Source organism: Nerophis lumbriciformis, linkage group LG13 (genome assembly GCF_033978685.3).
Source record: "Nerophis lumbriciformis linkage group LG13, RoL_Nlum_v2.1, whole genome shotgun sequence".
In the NCBI taxonomy this organism is placed as follows: Eukaryota; Metazoa; Chordata; class Actinopteri; order Syngnathiformes; family Syngnathidae; genus Nerophis; species Nerophis lumbriciformis.
In genome coordinates, this window is record NC_084560.2 from 34,325,421 (window position 1) to 34,350,869 (window position 25,449).

A 25,449-nucleotide genomic window follows, 5' to 3' on the forward strand; every position below is an offset into this window, starting at 1 on the left:
GTCAGTCAACTATGTCTCAACAAGTCCATGAGATGTGTGTGTGTCAGTCAGTCAACTATGTCCCAACAAGTCCATGAGATGTGTGTGTGTCAGTCAGTCAACTATGTCCCAACAAGTCCATGAGATGTGTGTGTGTCAGTCAGTCAACTATGTCCCAACAAGTCCATGAGATGTGTGTGTGTCAGTCAGTCAACTATGTCCCAACAAGTCCATGAGATGTGTGTGTGTCAGTCAGTCAACTATGTCTCAACAAGTCCATGAGATGTGTGTGTGTCAGTCAGTCAACTATGTCTCAACAAGTCCATGAGATGTGTGTGTGTCAGTCAGTCAACTATGTCCCAACAAGTCCATGAGATGTGTGTGTGTCAGTCAGTCAACTATGTCCCAACAAGTCCATGAGATGTGTGTGTGTCAGTCAGTCAACTATGTCCCAACAAGTCCATGAGATGTGTGTGTGTCAGTCAGTCAACTATGTCCCAACAAGTCCATGAGATGCGTGTGTGTGTCAGTCAGTCAACTATGTCCATGAGATGTGTGTGTGTAACACAAGTAGAAGCAACGCAGCGACGTTACACAACTTGCTGCATGCCAACCTGTGCGTGTGTTTTGTCATTTTTGTTTTGGCACGACCGTCACACGGGGGCGGCAGTTCATGTTGTGTCAGCGGGCGCCATGGCGACAGATGGCTGCCTATCTAGGCGGCGTGCAGTACCCCTCGAGTGACTCATGGCCGCCGCGTGGCCATTAGCCGCGCTCGTCCGACCTGCTCAGCAAAAAGCGGCCTCGTGTTGTGTTTTCGAAGGTGCGGTTGCCATGGCGACCAGCGAGGCTCCACGGGCGACGTGTCCCCCTGGGCGCGTCCCCGTGGAACAAAGCGTAAACACACGACGTTTTGAAGACTTGAGCAGCCATATTTTGTCTTTGAGGGTGAGTCCATGTGGCGGCGTGCGGTACTACAGCTGGTTCACATGACGTCATTGCAATGTTGCGTCTCGCGACCAAGCAATTGTACTTGCTCCACAGCTCCCCCTGCAGCATTCTATTGGACAATGACATGAATTGGATCACAGCGTGGCTGTGCAAGAGTATGTTGGGCCCTCGTGTTGCATGACTTGATGTCGTCCATTTTGTGACGTCAGCAGTGTTTTTTAAATCTATGTCACGGTTGATTGATTGCCTCTGAATCCAAAGGAGTTGATATCATTAAGACTGTAGTGGGAATGGGCGTGTGTAATATGCTATAACACAGTGACGTGCGGTGAGGTTCATGACTGGTGAGGCACTGACTTCATCACAGTCAGATTTACAAACATATGAACCCTATAGAGTATGTTATTCACCATTTGATTGGCAGCAGTTAACGGGTTATGTTTAAAAGCTCATACCAGCATTCTTCCCTGCTTGGCACTCAGCATCAAGGGTTGGAATTGGGGGTTAAATCACCAACAATTATTCCCGGGCGCGGCGCCGCTGCTGCCCACTGCTCCCCTCACATCCCAGGGGGTGAGCAAGGGGATGGGTCAAATGCAGATGACAAGTTTCACCACACCTAGTGTGTGTGTGTGACAATTATTGGTACTTTAACTTAACTTTAACTTTACACATACAAACTGTAGCACACAAAAAGCACATTTAATTAAAAAAAAAAGGTTATTATGGTCTTACCTTTACTTATAAGTGCGGGAACAGTGGTGTTCGTGTTGGAGGAGTTGTGAATGAATGAAATATGAAATCCGTGCTGCAGTCTGCAGGTGTACCTAATGTTGTGTCCCTGCAGTCGTTCACGGCTCTTCCGGCGCGAGCAATGTTGTTTTTGCACTTTTTGGCTTGTTGTTAAGTGACTTTTTTTGGGTGGATTCGGTCTTGCATGTGGAGGGTTTGGGTGTGGGCTTTGGTTGGTGTGGCGCTCCGGTCGGGGGGTGCAGTCTGCGGCGGAGGTGCATTAACCGGCACCAGGAGGCGGGATTACGCGAGCCTCACACAGTGCGTCTTCGCAACAGTTTTATGATTGCTCAGCACAAGAAATACGTTACACACATACAGTTGTTGACAAAATACACTGTACATTATATACCTCAGCTAACTAAACTATGGAAATGTATAATATAATTCATATAGCAATACGGTCTCACTGCACAGCAGGCCAGCAGTTAGCCGAGTCCGCAATCCATGGTGAGGCACAACTGAGTGACGTGCCTCAACTGGCTGCTGATCACCGCACCGTCTCTTCTCAGTATTTGAACGGCAAATGTGAAAATTCAGCGATTTTGAATAAAAATAATCTAAAATTGGTGAAGTTAAATGGAAAATAACTTTATAGTATAATCACTGGATACATATAACAATTTAAAAAAAATGTTTTTCTTTTTGCATTTTTTTTCTTTCCTCACCTGTCTCCAGTGACCGCACGTCACTGCTATTAGAAGGTTGTGTTACCATGACAACCAAGCCTAATGTACAAATTGACTGTTTTTACATTTTACACATGAGTTCTTTAAGCCCTTCTTCATATTTTGCGTTGATTGTTAATATTTATTGTGTACACTGAACAAGCTACAAGTCCTTGTGTGTCAAACATCTGATTTCGATTTTATTTTATTTTAAATGATTTAGTTGGTTTCATGATGCGGTTAAATGTTGATTGTAAACAACACACACCGCTTTCACACCAACCCGACATTTTATAGTGCATGCAGAGCACGCTGGGTGCTCATTATATCTTTCGGAGTTCACTGAAACGACACCAGGAGGTTGTCTACAGCCACGGCCGGTAATGCCAAGGTTAGCGACCCCAATGAATACTTGCTTTTTGAGAGACATGCTAACTGCTTATACAGTATGTACGGTAGTTTTGACATTTGCAATGGATTTTTCTGCAAGCTTCTGATTGGCCTTGCAGGTATAGTGCTCATAGCGCCCCCTGTTGTTTCGTTATGCACTTAACAGTCACTAATATCACCACTAACATTTCTCCTTACACCCAAACAGTGTTCGTAATTACGGCGTTTTTTGCTATTATTATTATTTTATTATTTGCTATTATTGCTAGTATTTATTTACTTGTAACGAGTAATCTAATTAATTATTTTTAGGTCCGTGACAGCGACGTTAGCGACAGCTTGATGTAACGTGGCACGCTCCTTTTGATGTGGTTTTACTTATGAGACAGCGTCATCGGTGCATCAAGTTCAAGGCAGGAAATATCTTTTTACTGGTGAAAGCAACAAGCAGCAGCGCACTAAAATGAACTTGATTTCAAACAGGAAGAGGCAACGTCACACTGTGACACAGCCGACAACAACATACACGCACGTACACAGTGGGAATAATGCACGACAAATCAACGATTGAAGTGATACACTTGCCATCCAAACAATACCCCGTTTGTTGACAAGAAGACATGACAGCCATGGAATTAATACCCAGAGGTAACACAATCCGGTGAAATGATTCAAAAGAGCTGGCGTCAGAGCCGACACACTTCCGCTGTTAACGGCTCAAGCTAACGTACGCAGCTCCGTTGGGACACTTGATGACATCACGCGTCACCAGGCAACAGGCCCCGTCTTTTAAATGCACAGACACACGCACGCTGCGCTCTACACTGCAAGATTTTGTAAGTAAAGTATTAATTACCGTATTTTTCGGAGTGTAAGTCGCTCCGGAGTATAAGTTGCACCGGCCGAAAATGCATAATAAAGAAGGAAAAAAACATATAAGTCGCATTTTTGGGGGAAATTTATTTGATAAAACCCAACACCAAGAATAGACATTTGAAAGGCAATTTAAAATAAATAAAGAATAGTGAACAGGCTGAATAAGTGTATGTTATATGAGGCATAAATAACCAACTGAGAACGTGCCTGGTATGTTAACGTAACATATTATGGTAAGAGTCATTCAAATAACTATAACATATAGAACATGCTATACGTTTACCAAACAATCTGTCACTCCTAATCGCTAAATCCCATGAAATCTTATACGTCTAGTCTCTTACGTGAATGAGCTAAATAATATCATTTGATATTTTACGGTAATGTGTTAATAATTTCACACATAAGTCGCTCCTGAGTATAAGTCGCACCCCCGGCCAAACTATGAAAAAAAAACTGCGACTTATAGTCCGAAAAATACGGTACATTCCTTAGTAATTAGTTACATTTATTTAAGAGTAATTCTGTTAGTAAGTCAATTGCTTTTTTGGTAAAGTAACAAGTAACTACAGTTAATGCCTTTCTAAAAGTAATTTTCAGGACACTGCACCCTATTGAAGCTAATTAACGTTGTTTTACACACAACTACTTTAGCATCAATTAGTGTGTGTGCGTGTGTGTGTGTGTGTATGTGCGTGTGTGCAGTCTTGATGCTGAAGAGCTGCCAGGTGTCTCGGTGTGGTTTTTATTAGCATCCATTTTTCATATAACCTAACCTGGACCTGGCAGCTGCGGACTTCCTGTCACTGATACTTCCTTTAACCTTCACCCAGTGCCAGCAACACACACACGTACACACACACACACACACAAACACACACACACACTGCAACTTGAAGCGCTATCGATGACATGCTGACATGTGCAATTTCCTCTTGGCGCAACTTAAAGTCGACTTACATATCCAGCTAAGGCATAAATCAAGTCATATTATAATTGTGTGACAATAATATTTTTCAGCTGTGTTGACACTTTTTTCTCTGATTCCACAGCCATAGAGTCATATGTGACACATGCGAACATTATCATGCTAACTTTTTTGTAGCTTTTTTTTAGGAAATATTGTTTATATAACATATAGTTCATAGGATGTATTGTTTTTATAAAGCATATTGTTAATATAAGATATAGTTTGTAGGATGATTTTTTTAATAAGATATAGTTTAAAGGATGTATTGTTTTTATAAGACATTGTTTATATAAGATATAGTTTATAGGATGTATTGTTTTTTGTAAGACATATTGTTAATACAAGATATAGTTTGTAGAATGTATTGTTTGTATAAGATAGTTTATAGGACATATTTTTATATAAGATATAGTTTAAAGGACATATTTTTATATAAGATATAGTTTATATAAGAGGACTCATTGTTTGTATACAATATAGTTTCTAGGATATATTATTTATATAAGATATCATTTATAGGACATATTTATTATATAAGATATAGTTGATATATCTTTCCAAGATTTCCAAGTAATTTGATCATCTATTATTACACCCAAAAATGTGTTTTCTTTAACCCTTTCAATATCTACTCCGTCTATTTGTATTTGTTTGACTTTCCCTTCTACTGTTACCAAATAGCGTTATTTTAGTTTTACAGAGATTCAAAGATAGTCTGTTTTTGTCAAACCATCTTTTTAATTTGTTCATTCTGTTATTTGTATGAGCTTTTGTGTTTTCTTTCCTGAACAAAACACCGTTGTATCATCTGCAAAAAATGCTAACTTTAAGTCTTTTGTAACTTTACAAATGTCGTTTATGGAAAGATTTAACAATTCTGGTCCCAGTATTGATCCCTGTAGTACGTCACGAGATATTTTCAGCTCTGTAAAACTGTGTTCGCCTATCTTCCCGTATTGCTTCCTGTTGGTTAAGTAGCTTCTAACCCAGTTCAAGACCAATCCTCTGATTCCATACCTTTCTCATTTGTTTATTAAGATATGATTAATTGTGTCAAATGCTTTTGTTGAATCCATAACGAGAAAGAAAAGCGGAAACCTGTGTATGTGCGCATGTACGTACATATGTACCTACATACAGTTGTGTTTCCAATAATTTCTACAACTCTTATTTTTTTGTGATAGAGTGATTGGAGCACATACTTGTTGGTCACAAAAATGTTTCATGAAGTTTGGTTCTTTTATGAATTTATTATGGGTCTACTGAAACTGTGACCAAATCTGCTGGGTCAAAAGTATACATACAGCAATGTTGACATTTGGTTACATGTCCCTTGGCAAGTTTCACTGCAACAATGCGCTTTTGGTAGCCACCCACAAGCTTCTGGCAAGCTTCTGGTTGAATTTTTGACCACTCCTTTTGACAGCTAAATTCGTTGTTTTTTTTGACATGGACTTGTTTCTTCAGCATTGTCCACACGTTTAAGTCAGGACTTTGGGAAGGCCATTCTAAAACTTAAATTTTAGCCTGATTTAGCCATTCATTTACCACGTTTGACTTGTGTTTGGGGTCATTGTCCTGTTGGAACACCCAACTGCGCCCAAGACCCAACCTCCGGGCTGATGATTTTAGGTTGTCCTGAAAAATTTGGAGGTAATTCTCCTTTTTCATTGTCCCATTTACTCTCTGTAAAGCACCAGTTCCATTGGCAGCAAAACAGGCCCAAAGCATAATACTACCACCACCATGCTTGACGGTAGGAATGGAGTTCCTGTGATTAAAGGCCTCACCTTTTCTCCTCCAAACATATTGCTGGGTATTGTGGCCAAGCAGCTCAATTTTTGTTTCATCTGACCACAGAACTTTCCTCCAGAAGGTCTTATCTTTGTCCATGTGATCAGCAGCAAACTTTAGACGGGCCTTAAGGTGTCGCTTCTGGAGCAAGGGCTTCCTTCTTGCAGGGTAGCCTCTCAGTCCATGGCGATGCAAAACACGCTTGACTGTGGACACTGACACTTGTGTTCCAGCAGCTTCCAATTCATTGCAGACCTGCTTTTTGGTGGTTCTCGGTTGACTCTTGATCATCCTGACCAATTTTCTCTCAGCAGCCGGTGATAGCTTGTGTTTTCTTCCTGATCGTGGCAGTGACAAAACTGTGCCTTGCACTTTATACTTACGAACAATTGTCTGCACAGTTGCTCTTGGGACCATAAGCTGCTTTGAAATGGCTCCAAGTGACTTTCCTGACTTGTTCAAGTCAATGATTTGTTTTTTTCAGATTGGTGCTGAGTTCCTTTGACTTTCCCATTGTAGCGTTTGTAACCTAGTCTAATGACTACATCACATGAGCCATATTTAAATGGGCTCATAGAAGTCAACAGGTGTCGTCCATCATAATCACTCACATGAAGTTAAGAGGCCATGCCAGGAAGCTAATCTGATTTGATTGTAACTTTTCTACATCACCAAAATTGATAGTGTATGTTGCTGTATGTGTACTTTTGACCCAGCAGATTTGGTCACACTTTCAGTAGACCTATAATAAATTCATAAAATAACCAAACTTCATCAATGTTCTTGTGACAAACAGCTCCAACCACTCTATCACAAAAAAATAAGGGTTGCAGAAATGATTGGAAACTCAAGACAGCCATGACTTTATGGTCTCTACAAGTGTATGTAAACTTTTGACCACGACTGTATAAATATACGTCTATGTATTTTATGTATGTGCACATGTATGTATGTATTTTTGTATCTTCGTATGTACAGGATCCAATTATTGAAGATACAATTTGATAGGATATAGTGTATATAAGATAGAGTTAAGATAAGATATATGTTAGACGATTAAGATGAGATATATTTATAGTCAGCTGAAGGATGTGGCATGCAGTTCCTCCACTGAAACACAAGAGGCAGTGTTTTCCTGTGAGTCAACTTTGACCCTCGACTATTTCGCTTGTCAGCTTCTTTGTCGGGAGTGAACGCTGGTAATCAAAGATGGAAGGAGTGTTATAGCAGCTTGAAGGAATCAATGACTGGACACATTTTTAAAATGAAGGTGAAGAGTCCACCCTCTGCACAAGTAATAGTGTTGAAAAATCCACCAATCACAAGGTTGGACGAGGGTTGGGTGGGGGAAAAGCAAGCCGACCTTGGCTTTAGGCTCAAGCCAAGCACCTTCCGTCCTCTCCATCAACACTTCCTGTTTACAATGGAGCGAAGCGCGATGGCGACCAGAGGCCATGTTGGATGTTGCTGAGAGCACTTTTGTGACATGATTGCTGGCTTTGCGTGCTCTTCAACCAAAAACAACATGCAGCACCTGGAGGCTCTTCACCACTTTGCTCACTTTAATTAGGTGACAACTATTCTTTCACATGATTGGACGGGCCGAGAACAAATTTGTACTTGTTTTTAAAAGAAATACATGAGAGAGTAAATCCACTTTTTATTTTTTTTTTATTTTTTTAGAAATTACTTTTTTTGGGGGTTTGGGGGGTTGTTCTAGAAATAAACAAGACTAAAGCATGTTTGTTTTGTAAAAAAAAAAGATAAAGATAATATAATAAGTAAATAACAGTGTGAGTCGAGTTGATATTTTGAGTGGGTTTTTTTATTTTTATTTATTGACAAAATATTCATTCAGAAAGAGTCCCACAGATATTTATGGTGGTTAGTTTGTGTCTTTTATTACCGGTAAACTTTTTTTTTAAATTTTACACTGAATTTATGTAACCAAATTACTTTTTGCATTTAATTATTTTTTTTACATCAAATTATGTTGTCAGCAACGTTCTCTCTAACGCAGTGGTTCTCAAATGGGGGTACGCGTACCCCTGGGGGTACATGAAGGTATGCCAAGGGGTACGTGAGATTTTTTTTTAATATTCTAAAAATAGCAACAATTCAAAAATCCTTTATAAATATAAATAAAAACCTATCTTTTTTTCCAAATAGTTCAAGAAAGACCACTACAAATGAGCAATATTTTGCACTGTTATACAATTTAATAAATCAGAAACTGATGACATAGTGCTGTATTTTACTTCTTTATCTCTTTTTTTCAACCAAAAATGCTTTGCTCTGATTAGGGGGTACTTGAATTAAAAACATGTTCACAGGGGGTACATCACTGAAAAAAGGTTGAGAACCACTGCTCTAAGGTGCGCAATTGCGCACTGCTCACGCGTCCTCTGCGCACAGCAAATCTATGCCGCGCAAAAAATCAAATCCCACTCTAAACAAAATAAACACATCGTTAGTTTTGTATGATTTTGCAATGCAACTGTGAGTAACCGGTGACAAAAGGCGGCCACAACAGATAAAACAATGTTTGTCAACACTTAAATTATTGTAACGTCTGTGGAGACACTTAAAGGAGGACAGGAATTCCATCGGTCCCTTTATTTATCGAAATAGTTTGTTGGCCATAACCACACCAAAACAATGTCATCTGTTATATCAACAGCAGCCGCTTGCTCTCTCTCTCACCTGCACCAACACATACACTATGGCAATTAGCCACTGGTGCGTTTATGGCCACACAAAAAGTTGGACAACTCCAACACTACACGTAAAGTGTAAATTTCAGGTCCTCAATCAGTGTGCTTATTCTACTGTCATTTGTTAAGAATGTTATTTTTTGGATATTAATCATGAAATGATGTGACAGGACTACATAATTGCTAATAAAAATATTTATTTTACGGACAGAAAGTTAATAAACACTTCATCTCATGCAACATGTGAATGTTTTAAGGGGAACTAAATGTGATCTCTGAAAGGGGTACACAATCTTTCCAAAGCAGGACCCCCACCCAGGCATAAAATACTATAGTGCATAGCTGATTAAAAAAAAAAAAAAAAATATCTAAGTGGGCCAAATCACATATATTACAAAATAATCTCTTGAAATTGACTAGTCACTTGATTATAATAATAAGACATTTAAATTGTTATGTCAGGTTTGAGACAAATGTGCTGCTGGTGTGGCCACAGTGTGCACGTCTGTATTCCACTGAATGCTCAGGGTGTTTGTGCGTTTGCTCACACACATGAAAAATTAGACGGAATATTGGTTGTCAGTTTCCATCAAACCATCCATCTTCTTCCGCTTGTCCGAGGTCGGGTCGCGGGGGCAGCAGCCTAAGCAGGGACGCCCAGACTTTCCTCTCCCCAGCCACTTCATCCAGCTCTTCCCGGGGGATCCCGAGGCGTTCCCAGGCCAGCCGGGAGACATAGTCTACCCAACGTGTCCTGGGTCTTCCCCGTGGCCTCCTACCGGTCTGACGTGCCCTAAACACCTCCCTAGGGAGGCGTTCGGGCGGCATCCTGACCAGATGCCCGAACCACCTCATCTGGCTCCTCTCAATGGGGAGGAGCAGCGGCTTTACTTTGAGCTCCCCCCGGATGGCAGAGCTTCTCACCCTATCTAAGGGAGAGCCCCGCCACCCGGCGGAGGAAACTCATTTCGGCCGCTTGTACTTGTGTTGTCAGTTTCATTAAATAAAAACATGTGATCAACAATTATGTGTTTCAAAATTTGCTTTTTTCAAAATTCATTAAAAAAAATTGTGCATAAATAGTCATTGCTTCAAAACTCAAGAACCATTTCCAGTTAATTAAATGAAATTATGAAAGAAAATGAAAATTGAATGAACATGTCAGCATAATTTGATATTAAAAAAAATGTCAGTTCACAAAATACAAACGCAAAAAATTCAATTAAAGAATATTTGTAATAAAAACAAATAAAAACACAAATTAACCTCTATTTGTAATGGAATTATTTTCAGTTTTCGTTGTTTTGAAATTCAGTGTATAAAAATTCAGTGTTTAATAATTCTGTGTCAAAAAAAAGCCTTTCGTAATGAAAACACAAATTAACCTCCATTTGTAATGAAATTGTTTTCCGGTTTTCATTGTTTTGAAATTCAGTGTATAACAATTCCGTGTAAAAAAAAAAAAAAAAATTCAGTGTATAAAAATTCCGTTTATAAAAATTTAGTAAAAAAAAAATTCACTGTATAAAAATTCAGTGTAAAAAAAATCTGTGTTTAAATATTTGGTGTCGAAAAATGTGCTGCTTCAAAAAGCAAGACTGAATATTTCAAATATGTGATCGTTGCTCCTCTACTGCAGACCTCCTTGAGGTCGACATCTTTTATAATCGAGCAGGAGCAACAAACACGGTGAAAAATAAAGGCAAAGGATAAAAATCCACTTATTTATGTAATATCACTGTTCTGCAGCACTTTGTTGTAGACATCTGCCTTGTGTGCATGACGTAGCGCTTGCTCTGGTTACCATAGTAACCTGTATGTCACTCAGAAGTGCAGATTTTAAGTATTGGAATCATTTCTATATTTTGAAACTATCCAGCTGCTAGATCATAACGTCACACCTGGTGGTCAGGTACGAGTGTGTGTGAGTTTATGTAACAGAATTTTTTTGCTTTTGAATTTTGTGAACTGAATTTTCCCCATCAAATTATGCTGACAATTTCATTGGGAAAAAAAATCAGTGTAAAGAAATTGTGTGAAAAAATGTAGTTAAAAAAAATTCCGTGTAAAACAACTTAAGTGTATAAAAAATAAATGTAAAGAAAATTCAGTCTAAAAAAATGTGTAAAAAAAATGTGTGTAAAAAAATTCAGTGTAAAAAAAATTATTTTATAAACAATTCAGTGTATAAAAATTCAGTGTGGAAAATTCAGTGTCGAAAAATTTACTGTTTCAAAATGCAAGACTCACTTCCGCTAAATTAAGGCTGAAGAAATGGATCCTGTCTCAGAAGCAGCCTGAGACTCCCACCTGACCTAGTGGTCAGGTGGGAGTCTGTCAGGTGTGACGTCACACCTTGTGGTCAGACTTCAAACTTGACACCTCATTGGCTGCTTCTGAGACAGGATCCATTTCTTCAGCCTTATTTTACCGGAAGTGAGTCTTGCATTTTGAAGCAGTGAATTTTTCAACACTGAATTTTTCACACTGATTTTTTTCCAAAGATTTTTTTTATACATTACATTTTTTTCCACATTATTTTACACAGATTTTTTTAGACTGAATTTTCTTTACATTCATTTTTTTTATACACATAAGTTGTTTTACACTGAATTTTTTTTCAACTACATTTTTTTTACACAATTTGTTTACACTGATTGTTTTTACACTGAATTTTCTTTACACTGATTTTTTTTATACACTGATTTTTTTTTTCTAATGAAATTGTCAGCATAATTTGATGGGGAAAATTCAGTTCACAAAATTCAAAAGCAAAAAAATTCTGTTACATAAATTCAGTGTAAGAAAAACAACCTTTCGTAATAAAGACACAAATTAACCTCCATAAACTGTGCTAACAACACGGTCTACAGAGCAGAGGTGGCATCTGTAAAGCTGAAGATTACAACGGGACTTGAAAGGGTGGGGCAATGTTTTCAATGTATTATTTATATTATTATGTTGTTTATTCCACTCTTAACTTTGGTCCTTCATTTGACAAAGTGAACTATGCAAAAATGTGAAGGTAAAAGCCTTGGTTTTCTTTTTGTTTTTTTCTCACAGGACGCGTCCATCGCTCATCGCTTCCATGTGATGCGAGAGAAGCACCCTGAGAAGTTCAACAGCAGGTGAGTCGTTAGCTTGCACATTAACAGCACATTCTGACTTTGTCATCTGCAAATCTGGCCGATGGACAAAAATTACAGTGAAAAAATAGTTTCCATATATTAGTCGCACCGGACTATTAGCCGCAGATACATACGTTCTGAAATGAGTTATTTACACATAAATATTTTACCTTAATTGTTTCCAAACGGTGTCTGTAACACAGCAGTAAAGCGGCTGATCAAACAAAACAGAAGTCATGGTCATGGACCCACTAGCTGCGCAAGCTAGCGCTCCAATCAGCTAAACAGACTCAATAACTCTACGGTGACATTTTGGTGAATTTGTGGAACTGAAACAATACAAAAGAAATGCCATTGTGAGTTAATAATACTAACACAAACACTTGTAAACGTGTTAGCATATTAGCTCATGTAACGACGCTTGCTTCATTACATTAAGATAGCACATACAAATATGCATGAAAACACTCCTACAGCCTTCACGTCTGTAGGAGTGTGTTGGACATGGGACGGTTTAGTAAGTATGAATTGTTTTAGTTATACTGTAAAAGTTACAAACGTTGCTTGGAGTGATGAATGAAGAATCCATACGAGTAGAAACGCTATGGATGGTTAGTGTCATGTCTGTGTGACCATGTTTTGTATTAGTCATGTTTTGTTTTGTTTTGTTTAGTTATTGGACTCTTTAGTTTCTGGCTTTTCACTCCCTTGTCTTGTTTCCATGGTTACCCATTAGTTTCACCTGTTCCATGTTTGGACTCATTGTGCACTCTTGTTCGTCACCATAGCAACCCATTAGTTTTCACCTGTCACGTCACGCACCTGTTTCCCGTTTTGAGTCACGCACCTGTTTTCGTTAATCATGTCTGTAGTATTTAAGTTCATTGTTTTCAGTTTGTCTTGCTGGCGACTTCCCACAATTATGCTCTGCACATTCCTGACACTTGATTTCATGTCCATCGTTCATGCTGCTCCTTTAGTCCATGCCAAGTAAGTTTTTGTTTATTAATGCTACAGTTAGTGTTTTTTGTTGTTCATAGTTTCTGCCTTTGTGCAAGTTTTGTGTTTATAGTCAAGTTTTGTACTTCCGCCCTTGTGCGCGCCTTTTGTTTGCATCCTTTTTTGTAGTTATTGTGTTTAAATAAATCATGTACTCCCCTTCACGCCACGTATGGTCCAAATCTATTGCACCTCGGGAGAACAAACCACGCAACAGTCCCAGTCGTGACAGTTAGAAGACCTAACGGGACTACGGGTGGGAAAAAAGCACTAGTTGAAGGATACTGCAGCACCTGCAGTAAACAAACGCGACCATAATATGGTGCCATAGCACAAACAAGGTCTATTAGCTTGTTTTTATTTTTTTTTGTTAAGGCGTCAGCGAAAAAAATTACTTAAATTTTCTGCACCGTCTTATAAGGCGCAGGGTTCAAAGTGTAGGAAAAAAGTAGCGGCTTATAGTCCGTAATTTACGGTATATCAGGATAGACATGTAATCGATATCAATAAAAAAAAAATTCTACGTCGTCGGAAAAAAATGGAAGTTGCGAAGCAAGGTTGGATGCCTGAACAGAGGCACTCGCTCTCTGGGAACCGAGCAACGCCAATCAGGTGACAGTGTCAACTATCAAGTTTGGTTGTCTGGCGGTTGATTCTCTGCATGGAGTGAGAAGAGAAAACCAAAATGAAGAAATTGTGGATAAAAGGGGAAAAGTCACCTGGACAGTATGGCACTTTTTATTTTATTTTAAAGGGACCATAGTCAGACCAATGTAAATGATGCAAGGCACTCGTCCCCACCAAGACCTTAGCCGTGCTCACCCTTGAGAGCACAGCTGTAACTTCCTGCCACTAAACCTGCAGAAAATAGTTCTTCTCAGGTTTCTCTGTTTACATTTTCAATCAATCAATCAATCAATGTTTATTTATATAGCCCTAAATCACAAGTGTCTCAAAGGGCTGCACAAGCCACAACGACATCCTCGGTACATTTTCACACTTTGCACTGTTTTCTTACACTTTGTGAATCATTTCTTACATATTCCTTATTTCATAAGAAGAAGAAGAATGCCTTTTATTGTCACTATACACAGGTACAATGAGATTAAAAGCAACTCCAGTATCAGTGCGACAGTCTATAAATATGCAAAACATAGGAAGGAGAGAAAAGAAAAATAGTGCAAAAGGAGGTAAGGTGCACAGTTCAGTCCTGAGAACGAATGTTCTGAATGTGTTGTTAAGAGCTTAAGTGTTCAATGTGATTGTAATATTTTGTTGACATTGAGTGTTTTCCATGCTTCTGTTGACATTTCATTTCTGCCTTGATAGCTGAGGGATTAGAATTAGAGATGTCCGATAATATCGGACTGCCGATATTATCGGCCGATAAATGCTTTAAATTGTAATATCGGAAATTATCGGTATCGGTTTCAAAAAGTAAAATTTATGACTTTTTAAAACGCCGCTGTACGGAGTGGTACACGGACGTAGGGAGAAGTACAGAGCAGTTGCGTCTCCCAGTCATACTTGCCAACCCTCCCAATTTTCCCAGGAGACTCCCGAATTTCAGTGCCCCTCCCGAAAATCTCCCGGGGCCACAATTCTCCCGAATTTCTCCCGATTTCCACCCAGACAGCAATATTGGGGGCGTGCCTTAAAGGCACTGCATTTGCGTGCCAGCCCAATCACATAATATCTACGGCTTTTCACACACACTAGTGAATGCAAAGCATACTTGGTCAACAGCCATACAGGTCACACTGAGGGTGGCCGTATAAACAACTTTAACACTGTTACAAATATGCGCCACACTGTGAACCCACACCAAACAAGAATGACAAACACATTTCGGGAGAACATCCGCACCGTTACACGCCCACAGTGACCACTTCCTGCGTTGCTTAGTTTAGAGCGAGGGTCTTTGTTCACGCAACCAACCTTGCTTCTATACTTCCGCTGAGCATATGTTTTGATTTTTTTTTACACATTTTTTATTGATATCAGTCCTGTAATTTGCTTATTGATGCTGAATAGGAAGTGGAAGGACATCATTGTAAGAAGTGTCCTAGTGGAATTTTTTGAGACTCTTATTTACACTTGGGACTTGAATCATTGATGCCTACTACTCGCCATCCCATAATGTCCTCTTCCTGACATGTCTATTATGCAACACTCGTTTAAGCCCAGTCTTGTTTTTCAGCTGCTATTGTTATTTTACAAAAATCAACCATTTAGTGAATATTACACAACAATTATCTGGATATGAAGTTCAAACATGTCTCAAAATGCCTCAAAATGGACAAATCCAGCTGTCACAAACCGTTTGGGACGGAAAATAGATTTGTCGAGCCTCTAAGGACTTCACAACCTACAATCACATCCCCTGGCAAGGAAAAACTCAGAAAGCCCGGGCTTTTTTTTTTTTACCATACTTTGAATTCAAGTTTGTAATATTGTGTACGTTTGTCTTCAAAATTAAATAAGAAGTAAGTCAAAGAAGCGTAATAATATAAAAAGGTTTATTATTTTCGGGCTTATTTTATTATTAATAATCTAAAAACCTGGTAAAGGTTTATATATATATATATATATATATATATATATATATATATATATATATATATATATATATATATATATATATATGTGCCCTGTGATATCAGGTTCTCAATGAGAAAAATTATGTCTCCAATGGGGGGCGTGACAAAAAAAGAATTGAGAAGCGCCACTCTATTCCAAGATGGACAGTCGGTGTGGCGGGCAGGTGAAAATGACTTCTCTCACGTCGGGCTCCTCCGTTGACACTGATGTGATCACAGGAAGGAAATTACATCTGAGACATGAAGTGTGGATTGATTTGGAGATCAAAGAGTTGAAGGTTTGGACGTTGAAAAGAAAAAAAGAGATAGATTAACTAACTTATAGACATGCACCTGGGGATAAGTCTATTGGCAACACTAAATTGGCCCTAGTGTGTGAATGTGAGTGTGAATGTTGTCTATCTGTGTTGGCCCTACGATGAGGTGGCGAATTGTCCAGGGTGTACCGCGCCTTCCGCCCAAATGAAGCTGAGATAGGCTCCAGCGCCCCCGCTACCCCAAAAGGGATGGATGGATAAACTTAGTTGGCTCTTGAACAGTGTTCGAAAATAGAAGGGTTCATATATTTTAGCAAATCTCTCCATAAGAAACAAAGTAAATATAAATAATGAGTTCCAGCCTCGACAAAATCCATATTTTAGTGAAGGTTTGTACCCTTTGAACACCATACTCTATATCAAACAAATATTGTTTGATTTGCCGATACCTGCTGAAAGCCTGAGTAGCCTCCTGTCTCCCATAGCTACCTTTACCTTCTTCTTCTCTTTCTTTTCTAAACTGGGCACCTGATGACTTCTTTGCTCTTTGACTTGAAGATGAAGACTCCACACCATGAACTTTTTCATTACCTTGTGCCAACACCGTCCATTCGCCCGTCAATCAACCGCAGTCACGTGAGTCACAAAGGTGACTGCACGGACTTTTTTCTTTTTTTTCAATATAAGAACAGTATTTGGGTGCATTTTCATTTGAGGAATGAAATCCAATTTACTTGGATGTGTGGTGTGTCCTCACTGGCCTGGGATCAGATTATGCCTTGCCTCGTCTGACACACAGACCGCATTTGTATCGTATTCAGTTTGAGAAATTGTTTTTCATGCAAAAAAATATTTAAAGGGGAACATTATCACCAGACCTATGTGTAAGCGTCAATATATACCTTGATGTTGTAGAAAAAAGACCATATATTTTTTTAACCGATTTCCGAACTCTAAATGAGTGAATTTTGGCGAATTAAACGCCTTTCTATTATTCGCTCTCATAGTTTGGCCGGGGGTGCGACTTATACTCAGGAGCGACTTATGTGTGAAATTATTAACACATTACCGTAAAATATCAAATAATATTATTTATCTCATTCACGTAAGAGACTAGACGTATAAGATTTCATGGGATTTAGCGATTAGGAGTGACAGATTGTTTGGTAAACGTATAGCATGTTCTATATGTTATAGTTATTTGAATGACTCTTACCATAATATGTTACGTTAACATACCAGGCACGTTCTCAGTTGGTTATTTATGCCTTCATTTAACGTACACTTATTCAGCCTGTTGTTCACTAGTCTTTATTTATTTTAAATTGCCTTTCAAATGTCTATTCTTGGTGTTGGCTTTTATCAAATCAATTTCCCCCAAAAATGCGAATTATACTCCCGTGCGACTTACAAACCGTTTAGGACGGAAAATAGATTTGTCTTTATTATGCATTTTCGGCCGGTGCGACTTATACTCCGGAGCGACTTATACTCTGAAAAATACGGTGCATGTTGCGTACATTACGTAAGTTGTTTACGTGAGTGAGTTGAAAACTAAAGCTAACGCAGATCCACACTCATGCCTCGACCTAGCAGCCATAACAAGATTAGAACCCTCCCAAATATATTGTAAAATATATCCATTCATACTTTATATTACTGTACTTGAGTTTTTTGCGTAAGTTAATAATACTGACACAGACACACGTAAACGCGTTAACATATTAGCTAATGCTAACGACGCTCGCCTCATAAAAATAAGCATGAAAACACTCGGACAGACATCACACATGGGACGCTTTAGTAAGTAAGAATTGTTTTAGTTATATTGTAAAACTTACAAACGTTGCTTGGAGCGACGAGTGAAGAATCCATACGAGTAGAAACGCTACGGATGGTTAGAAGACGGCTCAGCACTTCTACTTCTACCTTTTCAGTGTGTTTGCTTGTTTTTTTTTTACCATCAGCAAAGAAGAAAAATCCACGAATTAGCCGCACCGTTCCAAAGTGTAGGAAAAAAGTAGCGTCTTACAGTCTGGAATTTACGTTATTTTCTAACGGGAAGTCGCCCAGTCGGTGCCGTCCAGTGGTAAAGCGGTACTTAAGTGATCGTGTCACACCTCCATGTCGTCTTTTGAAGTCGGGGTCACGCACCGCACAGGAGCTCAAGTTGTTTTTAGGTCTGGGTCCTAGTTAGGGATGTAATGCTTTAAAATGTAATATCGGAAATTGACTGTAAAATATACAGAAATTATCGGTATTGATTTCAAAAAGTAAAATGTATGACTTTTTAAAAACGCCGCTGTGTACACGGACGTAGGGAGAAGTACAGAACGCCAATAAACCTTAAAGGCACTGCCTTTGCGTGCCGGCCCAGTCACATAATATCTACGGCTTTTCACACACACAAGTGAATGCAAGGCATACTCGGTCAACAGCCATACAGGTCACACTGAGGGTGGCCGTATGAACAACTATAACACTGTTACAAATATGTGCCACACTGTGAACCTACACCAAACAAGAATGACAAACACATTTCGGGAGAACATCCACACGTGTACAGCTCTGGTAAAGGGTACATTCGCACCCACCTGCACAAATGTACTTCAAAATGTAACAATCAAAAAATATTACTTTTTTTTTGTTTACTACGGCATGCATGTACATATACGGTAATATGCATTAGTTTGACCATTTAATATCAACAATAATAAAAAGGAGATGCTTGGAAATAGCATAAAAATGCCCCAAAAACTTGGAAAAACGCGATTCATAGCGTTACTTTTTGGTGTAACCATCATGAGCGTTCTGTTCAGGTATATTTCTTTTATATTTTGATAAATCATCATATTTATCCATCCCTTCCATCCATTTTCTACCGCTTATTCCCTTTGGGGTCGCGGGGGGCGCTGGAGCCTATCTCAGCTACAATCGGGCGGAAGTCGGGGTACACCCTGGACAAGTCGCCACCTCATCTCAGGGCCAACACAGATAGACATCATATTTATGTATTACTAAATTTAAATAGGTATTGATCAATCTTTAAGCTGTGTGTATTTGATTTCAGTTTGCTTTTGACATCTTATTTAGAATTGTAGTTGAAACTTTTACAACCTTGTGTTGCGCTCATGATGGCGTAACCAAACTAGATTTCATTTAATGATCTTATTTTGAATATGTATTCCCTTTTTTACATTTAGTATATTTAAATATACTGTGTTTTATGCTTTTTTTCTTTTTGGAACATGTACTATACATATAATACAATAAAGTCCCATATAAAATTATGTTTCTAGCAATACTTTAATTTTGCCTTTGAAAGTAACACTCCAATGTCCATTAGTGGAGCTGTACACACACCGTAACACAACATAACACAACAGAACAAATACCCAGAAACCCTTGCAGCACTAACTCTTCCGGGACGCTACAATATACACCCCCCGCTACCCCCTACCCCGCCCACCTCAACCTCCTCATGCTCTCTCAGGGAGAGCATGTCCCAAATTCCAAGCTGCTGTTTTGAGGCATGTTAAAAAAAATAATGCACTTTGTGACTTCAATAATAAATATGGCAGTGCCATGTTGGCATTTTTTTTCCATAACTTGAGTTGATTTATTTTGGAAAACCTTGTTACATTGTTTAATGCATCCAGCAAGGCATCACAACAAAATGAGGCATAATAACGTGTTAATTCCACGACTGTATATATCGGTATCGGTTGATATCTGAATCGGTAATTAAGAGTTGGACAATATCGCAATATCGAGTATCGGCAAAAAAGCCATTATCGGACATCTCTAGTCCTAGTTGTGTGTCCACGTGTGTTGTGTACTTTTGCACAATTGTTGATGAATCATTGCAATGTGTGTGACAAAAACATAGACATCATCTTCTCCCCTGGCTTTTAATCCCTTCTTGCGAACACATGTTCTCAGGTGGACTTTTCCTTGGTTTTCATTTGTATTTCCTGCCTGCGCTCTTATTTTCTTAGTGGGACTTCCTGTTTGAGGCTGAAACCTTGGCTCTGCCGTGCCGCGTGACACCATGCGTCTACGTCAATAAGCGTGTTGCCAGTCTTTTACGCCGATGAATGTTGAATGATGTCACTTGGCGGGCAATGGAGGGCGAGATGTGCGCGCTTACACAACCTAGCATGTTGACGAATCTACGCAAGCGAAAAAATATTTCTTGAACATCAGTGATCTCTACAGCAGATTTATAGCTGCTCTCATTGTGCTAGCTTAGCAGCGCCTGCGTAGCTCTGTGCGCTATTACATTTGAACATCATGCCAGTTTAGCAACACTAGCATGCTAGAATGTAATGCAAACATTACATTTTAACATCATGCTAGGTTAGCAACAGGAGCATAGCTATTTGAGCTACATGCCAACTTTACATTTTAACATCATGCTAGGTTAGCAACATTAGCATAGCTAGGTAGTTAGTACATTTTAACATCATGCCAGGTTTGCAACACTAGCATAGATATGTGAGCTACATGCCAACATTACATTTTAACACTATGCTAGGTTAGCAACATTAGCATAGCTAGTTAATCTACATGCCAACATTACATTTTAACACCATGCCAGGTTAGCAACATTAGCATAGCTATGTAGTTAGTACATTTTAACATCATGCCAGGTTTGCAACACTAACATATGTATGTGAGCTACATGCCAACATTACATTTTAACACTATGCTAGGTTAGCAACATTAGCATAGCTAGTTAATCTACATGCCAACATTACATTTTAACACCATGCCAGGTTAGCAACATTAGCATAGCTATGTAGTTAGTACATTTTAACATCATGCCAGGTTTGCAACACTAGCATAGATATGTGAGCTACATGCCAACATTACATTTTATCACTATGCTAGGTTAGCAACATTAGCATAGCTATGTGAGCTAATACATTTTAACGTCATGCCAGGTTTGCAATACTAGCATAGATATGTGAGCTACATGCCAACATTACATTTTAACACCATGCTAGGTTTGCAACATTAGCATAGCTAGTTAATCTACATGCCAACATTACATTTTAACACCATGCCAGGTTAGCAACATTAGCATAGCTATGTAGTTAGTACATTTTAACATCAGCCAGTTTAGCAACACTAGCATGCTTAAATGTAATGCAAACATTACATTTTAACATCATGCTAGGTTAGCAACAGGAGCATAGCTAGTTAATCTACATGCTAACATTACATTTTAACATCATGCTAGGTTAGCAACATTAGCATAGCTATGTGAGCTAGTACATTTTAACGTCATGTCAGGTTTGCAATACTAGCATAGATATGTGAGCTACATGCCAACATTACATTTTAACATCATGCTAGGTTAGCAGCATTAGCATAGCTAGTTAATCTACATGCCAACATTACATTTTAACACCATGCCAGGTTAGCAACATTAGCATAGCTATGTAGTTAGTACATTTTAACATCATGCCAGGTTTGCAACACTAGCATGGATATGTTAGCTACATGACAACATTACATTTTAACACCATGCTAGGTTAGCAACATTAGCATAGCTCGTTAATCTACATGTCAACATTACATTTTAACACCATGCCAGGTTAGCAACATTAGCATAGCTATGTAGTTAGTACATTTTAACATCATGCCAGGTTTGCAACACTAACATATGTATGTGAGCTACATGCCAACATTACATTTTAACACCATGCTAGGTTAGCAACATTAGCATAGCTATGTGAGCTAATACATTTTAACATAATACCAGGTTTGCAATACTAGCATAGATATGTGAGCTACATGCCAACATTACATTTTAACACCATGCTAGGTTAGCAACATTAGCATAGCTCGTTAATCTACATGCCAACATTACATTTTAACACTATGCCAGGTTAGCAACATTAGCATAGCTATGTAGTTAGTACATTTTAACATCATGCCAGGTTTGCAACACTAGCATAGATATGTGAGCTACATGCCAACATTACATTTTAACATCATGCTGGATTAGCAACATTAGCATAGCTATGTGAGCTAATACATTTTAACGTCATGCCAGGTTTGCAATACTAACATAGATATGTGAGCTACATGCCAACATTATATTTTAACACCATGCTAGGTTTGCAACATTAGCATAGCTAGTTAATCTACATGCCAACATTACATTTTAACACCATGCCAGGTTAGCAACATTAGCATAGCTATGTAGTTAGTACATTTTAACATCATGCCAGTTTAGCAACACTAGCATGCTTAAATGTAATGCAAACATTACATTTTAACATCATGCTAGGTTAGCAACAGGAGCATAGCTAGTTAATCTACATGCTAACATTACATTTTAACATCATGCTAGGTTAGCAACATTAGCATAGCTATGTGAGCTAGTACATTTTAACGTCATGTCAGGTTTGCAATACTAGCATAGATATGTGAGCTACATGCCAACATTACATTTTAACATCATGCTAGGTTAGCAACATTAGCATAGCTAGTTAATCTACATGCCAACATTACATTTTAACACCATGCCAGGTTAGCAACATTAGCATAGCTATGTAGTTAGTACATTTTAACATCATGCCAGGTTTGCAACACTAGCATGGATATGTTAGCTACATGACAACATTACATTTTAACACCATGCTAGGTTAGCAACATTAGCATAGCTCGTTAATCTACATGCCAACATTACATTTTAACACCATGCCAGGTTAGCAACATTAGCATAGCTATGTAGTTAGTACATTTTAACATCATGCCAGGTTTGCAACACTAACATATGTATGTGAGCTACATGCCAACATTACATTTTAACACCATGCTAGGTTAGCAACATTAGCATAGCTATGTGAGCTAATACATTTTAACGTCATACCAGGTTTGCAATACTAGCATAGATATGTGAGCTACATGCCAACATTACATTTTAACACCATGCTAGGTTAGCAACATTAGCATAGCTCGTTAATCTACATGCCAACATTACATTTTAACACTATGCCAGGTTAGCAACATTAGCATAGCTATGTAGTTAGTACATTTTAACATCATGCCAGGTTTGCAACACGAGCATAGATATGTGAGCTACATGCCAACATTACATTTTAACATCATGCTAGGTTAGCAACATTAGCATAGCTATGTGAGCTAATACATTTTAACGTCATGCCAGGTTTGCAATACTAGCATAGATATGTGAGCTACATGCCAACATTACATTTTAACACCATGCTAGGTTAGCAACATTAGCATAGCTAGTTAATCTACATGCCAACATTACATTTTAACACCATGCCAGGTTAGCAACATTAGCATAGCTATGTAGTTAGTACATTTTAACATCATGCCAGTTTAGCAACACTAGCATGCTTAAATGTAATGCAAACATTACATTTTAATATCATGCTAGGTTAGCAACAGGAGCATAGCTAGTTAATCTACATGCTAACATTACATTTTAACATCATGCTAGGTTACCAACATTAGCATAGCTATGTAGTTAGTACATTTTAACATCATGCCAGTTTAGCAACACTAGCATGCTTAAATGTAATGCAAACATTACATTTTAACATCATGCTAGGTTAGCAACAGGAGCATAGCTAGTTAATCTACATGCTAACATTACATTTTAACATCATGCTAGGTTAGCAACATTAGCATAGCTATGTGAGCTAGTACATTTTAACATCATGTCAGGTTTGCAATACTAGCATAGATATGTGAGCTACATGCCAACATTACATTTTAACATCATGCTAGGTTAACAACATTAGCATAGCTATTTAATCTACATACCAACATTACATTTTAACACCATGCCAGGTTAGCAACATTAGCATAGCTATGTAGTTAGTACATTTTAACATCATGCCAGGTTTGCAACACTAGCATGGATATGTTAGCTACATGACAACATTACATTTTAACACCATGCTAGGTTAGCAACATTAGCATAGCTCGTTAATCTACATGCCAACATTACATTTTAACACCATGCCAGGTTAGCAACATTAGCATAGCTATGTAGTTAGTACATTTTAACATCATGCCAGGTTTGCAACACTAACATATGTATGTGAGCTACATGCCAACATTACATTTTAACACCATGCTAGGTTAGCAACATTAGCATAGCTATGTGAGCTAATACATTTTAACGTCATACCAGGTTTGCAATACTAGCATAGATATGTGAGCTACATGCCAACATTACATTTTAACACCATGCTAGGTTAGCAACATTAGCATAGCTCATTAATCTACATGCCAACATTACATTTTAACACTATGCCAGGTTAGCAACATTAGCATAGCTATGTAGTTAGTACATTTTAACATCATGCCAGGTTTGCAACACTAGCATAGATATGTGAGCTACATGCCAACATTACATTTTAACACCATGCTAGGTTAGCAACATTAGCATAGCTCGTTAATCTACATGCCAACATTACATTTTAACACTATGCCAGGTTAGCAACATTAGCATAGCTATGTAGTTAGTACATTTTAACATCATGCCAGGTTTGCAACACTAGCATAGATATGTGAGCTACATGCCAACATTATATTTTAGCATCATGCTAGGTTAGCAACATTAGCATAGCTATGTGAGCTAATACATTTTAACGTCATGCCAGGTTTGCAATACTAGCATAGGTAGTTAATCTACATGCCAACATTACATTTTAACACCATGCCAGGTTAGCAACATTAGCATAGCTATGTAGTTAGTACATTTTAACATCATGCCAGTTTAGCAACACTAGCATGCTTAAATGTAATGCAAACATTACATTTTAACATTATGCTAGGTTAGCAACAGGAGCATAGCTAGTTAATCTACATGCTAACATTACATTTTAACATCATGCTAGGTTAGCAACATTAGCATACCTATGTGAGTTAGTACATTTTAACGTTATGCCAGGTTTGCAATACTAGCATAGATATGTGAGCTACATTCCAACATTACATTTTAACATCATGCTAGTTTAGCAACATTAGCATAGCTATGTGAGCTAGTACATTTCAACATCATGCTAGATAGCAACATTAACATAGCTAGTTGAGCTACATGCCACCATTACATTTTAACATCATGCTAGATTAACAACATTAGCATAGCTATGTGAGCTAGTACATTTCAACATCATGCTAGATTAGCAACATTAGCCTCGCTATGTGAGCTAGTACATTTCAACATCATGCTAGATTAGCAACATTAGCCTAGCTATGTGAGCTAGTACATTTCAACATCATGCTAGATTAGCAACATTAACATAGCTATTTGAGCTACATGCCACCATTACATTTT

At 38.3% G+C, this 25,449-nt stretch overlaps 1 protein-coding gene across 2 annotated transcripts in view; it reads left to right on the plus strand.

Annotated features, from left to right (window-relative positions):
- dgkg (diacylglycerol kinase, gamma) overlaps positions 1-25,449 on the plus strand; it is a 112,090-nt gene that overhangs the window by 67,782 nt on the left and 18,859 nt on the right. For both annotated transcript variants that reach the window (XM_061970949.2, XM_061970950.2), the window contains one exon: positions 12,198-12,262. In XM_061970949.2, coding sequence (XP_061826933.2) covers positions 12,198-12,262 — 65 coding nt within the window. The remainder of the gene's footprint in view (positions 1-12,197; positions 12,263-25,449) is intronic.